Raw genomic sequence first — 6549 nt, 5'->3', positions numbered from 1 at the left:
ATGATTACATAGATGATAAGAACGAAGGTAAAGTGATTGAATAAATACAATGTACAGGTTGTCACAAGTTCTAGTAAGTGTGGTCCACTCCTATTATGATTTATTCACTTGTTTTTTATTTCTATTGAGCTCCTAGTTCATATGTGATTATCTACAACTTTACATACTCAGTACATATTTCGTACTGACGTCCCCCACGGGGGACCTGTATTTTATATTGTAGGCACAGGTATCTTAGCTCATACATCGCACAAGTAGGAGCCAGGATATCCAGCTATTTTTGGTGAGCTCCAGTTTGCTTTGGGGCTTTCCGTGTCATATCCAGTCACTTTTGGTATTGTATAGAAGTTAGTTATATGGCGGGGTGTGTCCCGACCTTAGTTAAACTCTGTGTATTGTCTAGAGGCTTTGTAGACCTAATGTACAGTCAAGGTGGTGTTTTGTTAATAGACGTGATGGCTCCAACGGCCAAGTATTGTATATACATATATATGTGTGCTCGAGCTTATACAGGTGATTATTTTCTTTTATATGCGACATGATGCTGTCCGAATTTCGGGTTGTCATAGAGGTATGCATGGGAAGTATAAGGTTATGAGTTGGTTTTCCCGGGCCTCCTCGGTTACGGGTGCTAGTCTGCCCCAATTTGATTTAAGGCATGACAAGGAGTCTATGTTGGGCCATAAGATTCTCATTCGGAATGACCTTACAATCCTTGCACAAAACTCTATTGCCCTTCTTAAGCAGCAAAAAAGTCAATTTGGGTCTTGGCAACCCTACTACAGAAAGTAATCAGATGTTTCTCCTTCTTCGAAAAGCTGGAATTAACTACCACCAACCCAAAAGCCCTCGCAAAATCTAAAAGGGCATCTCCCTCGTCATTCTTATCCCCAAAACCAAAGCCTCCATGCACATCATCGTACCTCATCGGCAACGACCCGATGTGCCCATTGAAGTCCCCTCCTATGAGAATTTTCTCCGAACTAGGCACGCCCCGAATCACTTCGTCCAAAACCTCCCAAAATCTCCTCTTCTCCTCCTCGTCCAGGACCACCTGCATCGCATAAGCACTACAGACGTGAACCGTAAGCCCCCCAATGACCAACTTAATAGTCATCACCCTATCACTAACCCTATTCATCTTAACTACCTGCCCCCTAAGATTTTTATCTACTAAGATACCTACCCCATTCCTACGCCTCTCACTACCTGAGTACCACAACTTATACCCATCCACGTCCCTAGCCATAGTGCCTACCCATTTGATCTCCTAAACACACGTAATTTGGATCCTTCTCTTCCTAAGGATCTTTACTAGCTCTATCGATTTACCCTGAAGGGTCCCTATGTTCCACGATCCAACCCTCAACCTATCATCTCTCAAATATCCTCCCCTAACACCTCGCCCTCTGTATCTCAAGTTTAACCCCTCACCCAAAGCCGACCCCACCCTTAGGCCCCCAGGACATGACCCCACCATTACCCACCCCAGCCACTACTCAACAGATACAACAAAAGTTCAAAAACAGCAAAAGTAATAGAGACACCACAAAGCACACCGACTAACCAAAGTTTAAGAGCAAAAATAAACTAAAAAAACCCAAATCACAGTGAGAATAACCCACACAAATTATAGGTAATGAAACTACGGGAAATTATGCAAAAAAAATAAAGTTCAGGTATAGAAGTCACCGGGGACGTAGACCCAGTACTCAGCTCTTGCTGGTTGTGCTGGATCCCAGTAACTGGGTTGATTGCCGGCAACACTTCGCCGGAAAGTCCCCAGAATAGCACCAACTCCGATCTGTCCAGTGGTCGCCTGAACTGATGAAGACCCCCACCTGCTTATCTAGATCCGCCTCTTTTACCACCCACGACCGACGAAACAGTTCGCCGGGGCTGATCGCGGACAAGCATCAATCAACCTGCTTCCTTTTCCAATCTGCTGGCAGTGGGGAATAGGAGAGGGAGACCACGAGAGCGGGGGAGAGAAGGAAGTGTACTTACCTGTCGCGGGTGGTGTTTTGACGTTGGCGTTCGCTTCACCGGATTAATATCATTCCATATTATTACAAGGTTAAAAGTGGAAACAAACAACTAATTTTGCATTGTTTTTTCGAAATGACAAATACTCCTTCAGTCCATCAATAATTGTCCACTATTGACTCGGAGCATACGTTAAGAATTAGTAAATGACAGGGATAAATTTACCATATTATCCTTTAAATTTAATATTTTCAAAAATATCAAATAATGAATCGTATTTAATGTTAAGGGTAAAATGGTAGCAATGAGTAAATTATTCATTGATTTTTTAAAGATGAAAAAGAATATTAAGAAACATCTATTTATAATAAAGACCACAACTTAATAACAACGAAAGTACTCCTTCCGTTTGCTTTTATTTGTCACTAATTTCCTAATTGGATTTCTATTTTTACTTGTCATTTTTGACATATCAAGAGAAGATAATTTTTTTTTCTATTTTATCCTTAGTATTAATTATTTTTTCTCCATATTAATTTAAAGATAAAATATAAATATAATTTAATAGGTGTATTATTATAAAATAATCAAGTTATTAATTATTTTTTAATAAATATATTAAGTCAAATTGTAACAAGTAAAAGCGAACAGAAAGTAATAATTTAAGTGATAGGTGGTGACCAAAATTCCTATTTGACCCAAAAAAAAAAAAATGATCAAAATTCCTAGGAACTTTTCATTATTGCCATCTTTCTTGACCAATACGTAAATATAGTCTTTGATGTGTATCTTTCCAACAAATTAAATACATTTGCAATAAGTCCATTTAATGGTCAGATATTTGAAATTTTACTCTCTTCATTTCGTTTTAGTTAGTCCTTATTGATTTAGCACACTTCTTAAAAATTATTTAATAAGGACTTATTCTATTAAAATAATCTTATTAAATATGCATTGAAAAAATGAATTTAACTAAATACACTTTACTTAGTCATTTAATGTTGAGGGTAATATTGAAAGAACATAATAAAATTCTCTTGATTTTATCATAAAGACAACTAAATTAAAATAAATATTTTTAGAAAAAAAGTCAACTAAAACAAAACGGAGGGAGTAATTAGTCAGCCAAAATTACAAATGTTTTTACACTAAACTATACGTGTATAACCCTCCATTTCATTTTGTTTTTTTAAGTCTATTTTAAAACGAACATCCCGTATGTAACATGACATATTTAAGATTACAAAATTAAATAATATTTTATTATATTTTATATATTTTTAATTTAAGACCATGAACTTCAAATATTTTCTTTCAATTTACTTTCTTAAAACTTTACGTCGAACCAAATTCTAACAAATAAACATAAATAATATACTCTATAGGTGTGTTCAGTACGAAAGAAAATAATTCAGTACCCCTTAGTCCAAGATATTACAACAAAAAGTTATTTTGACCCTGAAATAAGTGAGAAAAGAAAGAAATTGAAGTTCGAATAATTTAGATTTTCATCGAAAAGTTTTCTATGGGAGATAAAGTACTCTGAGCCTATCAAAGTCGACTCCATACCCAAGATTTAAATTCTAGATCTTTAATTAAAAATGAAAGAGTACTTACAACTCCACCATAACCTTTACCAGCATATTAAAGGAATCTTAATCATATAAGCTTTGATAATTTCAAACCTTTATTGATTAAAGAAATCTTAATCATATAAACTTTGATATAATTTCAAACTTCAAAGTAAACTGTCAATTCAAGACCTTGCTGTCACATTTTTTATTTTACACAACTTGTCTAGCAAGTAAATTTGACTTAGGAGATGAGATGGTTTTCCCCCCGTTTAGGAGTTGGTTTCAGTATTTTGATCTACTAGAGAAGGCCACACCCGCATTTTCTACTACTATGGTTAAATAGATACCTCCTAGAGAGGGATGGATGAAATTAAATATGACGGGTGCTCAAAAGGAAACCCCGACCTGAGTTGTGGTGGTGGAATAAGAAACTCACAAGGCAAGATACTTGGAGCCTTTGTTGTCCAATTAGGCCACAACACAAACAACATTGCAGAAGCAACAACCTTGAAAATTGGACTTGAATTATGTAGAGACAAGGGCATTAGCCATATTGATATTGAGAGTGATTCGATGCTACTAATAAAATGGATACAGAACTCTGCTTCGATTTCCTGGAATGTCTTTTCAGAGATCTTGGAGATCAGAAGTATGATGAATTCATTTGAAGATTCAACCATTCGACGCTGTTACCGAGAGGCAAATAAGATTACAGATTGTTTGGCTAACTTTGGTGTACAATGCAATGGCTATACGATGTTCAATGACTTTCAACAAATTCCTGTAAATGCTAAGGGCGAGTATAATATGGATAGACTCGGCTTCCCCTCTTTTCGCAACAAGCCTAGCAAGAACACTTTTTCTTTAGATACACAACTTCAAAGCCTTTACCATTTTGGAGTTCCCTAGTACTTTTGTATAGACTAACAGGGGAGTTTATTGTATAGGCGGAATACTCCCGCAAATCTTTTTGTGAGCTTAAATGTTTATCCATTATCATGAATAGTTTGGAGGATGCTCCACCTTCTGTAGGATTCTAAGGTTGAGAAATCAAGACTCTTACTTTGTAATGACTTTCTCATAAATTTATTGAGGTCCATGTTCAATGAGCAGAGATGGACAGATTTTAAAAAAAGAAGTAAATTTGACATAAGAGGGAGATGAAATTATAATTTTACTTTATGAAACATATTAATATTTATTTTACATTCAAGATTTAAACTTCAGTATGTGAATTTTTGATTCTTGAAGCTTTGATGATGCTTGTTGTTTTCAAAAAAAATCGATTGAAGTAATTATTTAATGGTAATTCTTTTTGTGTTACTATTTGGTATTTTGATACTATCTATTATTTCTTGTTCTTTTATTACATTTTGGTGTAGATTGTTTTTGTCTTAAGCCGGATGTCTATTGAAAACAACATGCACTGTTGTAGAGGTACGACCTGCGTATATTCTACCCTTCTCAAACCCTACTTTCTGGGAATACATGGAATATATTGTTTTTGTATTTATTTTTGACGTAGATTCAAGATTTATGAATTTTATCATTAAGATTCTTGACATTGAATGGATTATATTATTAAAGTATAAATGCATATCTATTACTCCCTCCGTTTCATTTTACATGTCCCAATTTAACTTGACACATTGATTACGAAAAATAATTAATAACATGGCTTGTTTACCATATTACTCCTATTAAATGGTGTTTACATTTTAATTTGAAAATAAAGTAATTAATGTAAAGGGTAAAACATGAAAAAAAAAAATTGTCTCTTCTTGATTTGTAAAAAATGACAAGTAAAATAAGAAATCAAATTAAAAAATTTGGGACAATTAAATGAGATGGAGGGAGTAATTGTTGCTATTTTAGTTCAAATGAACAAGATAAATTAAACTACATTTTACTAGTTGTATTATTTAGAAATCGGAACCAAAATGAGCCACGCAATTAAAAAAAATGATCAAAATAGGCCACCTATTTAAAAAGTTATCAAAATAGGCTAAACGTAATAATTCATTATGTTTTCTACTTTTTTGTTAACGGTCAAGTAACAGAGTCAACTTTTTAAAAAATATAAGAAATTATTACGTTTTACACATTTATTTGTTAAATGTAATAATTCATTACGTTGTGTCAGAAAAATATATAAAACGTAAGAACTTCTTACGTTTTATACGAGAATTGAGATAAAGAAAGGAATTGATTAGTCAAATCAATAATAAAAGTCATTTTTCTGATAAGTTGTATTAAAATGTAAAACTTTGTTACATGTTTCACGACTGTTCTACGTTATTAACTTTTTAAAATCCAAGTGGTTTTATATAGTGGATTGATTATGTCTTGTATGCAGGTGATAAAGGTTGACGATGAGACTCACGGTGTTGACACCCCGGAAGATGTAGACAAGATAGAGCAGTTCATGCGGGAGAGAAACTTTTCTTAGAGCAGATTATGTTTCTGTTGGATAACTTTGGTGATGTTTAGAGATATAGACGTTGAGCTTTCTGGAAACCATTTTCAGTCGGACTCAGTGCACTATTGGTGTTGATGATCACTTATATACTCGAACTTAGAAATAGGAAGTAGCTGTATTCAATCCTGTGAAATTCAAATTTTGTTGTTCCTGATGTATGCTGTCTTCAACCTTACTCGGGACTGGTTATTTCCGTTGATTTGCAAGGTTATGCAATTTTTTTTTTGGTTTAAACCACCCGGTGTATGGTACCCGCTTTTTAGGAGTCCGACTATAGCCGAATTCGTCCCGCGTCGGGCCCGATTTGGAGGGGAGAGCTCCCAACAGAATGTTTGTCCATACCAAGGGTCAAACCCTCAACCTCTGGGTAGGTTGGGGCAACCCCTCTCCGCTGCGCCACCACTGCTATTGGTAAGGTTATGCATTTCTAATTGTTTTAATGAGTGGAATTGTGTAATTTGGATATGTCTACAGCAGCCCTGTCGAATATATAGTAGTGTCGTCATTTGA

At 34.9% G+C, this 6549-nt stretch overlaps 1 protein-coding gene across 1 annotated transcript; it reads right to left on the bottom strand.

Moving 5' to 3' along the window:
* Positions 1 to 739: 739 nt before the first annotated feature.
* On the bottom strand, positions 740 to 1117 carry LOC124887692. The gene has a single exon (XM_047397586.1). It carries the CDS (start codon positions 1115 to 1117, stop codon positions 740 to 742), a length of 378 nt encoding a protein of 125 aa, XP_047253542.1.
* Positions 1118 to 6549: the final 5432 nt, after the last annotated feature.

This window comes from Capsicum annuum, chromosome 10, assembly GCF_002878395.1.
Source record: "Capsicum annuum cultivar UCD-10X-F1 chromosome 10, UCD10Xv1.1, whole genome shotgun sequence".
NCBI lineage: Eukaryota > Viridiplantae > Streptophyta > Magnoliopsida > Solanales > Solanaceae > Capsicum > Capsicum annuum.
The sequence above is the reverse complement of the archived record's forward strand: the minus strand, read 5'-3'. Positions and strand labels throughout refer to the sequence as shown.

What these genes read in the sequence shown, in the direction of transcription:
- LOC124887692 (XM_047397586.1), bottom strand. Translation starts at nt 1,117, where the DNA reads ATGACTATTAAGTTGGTCATTGGGGGGCTTACGGTTCACGTCTGTAGT.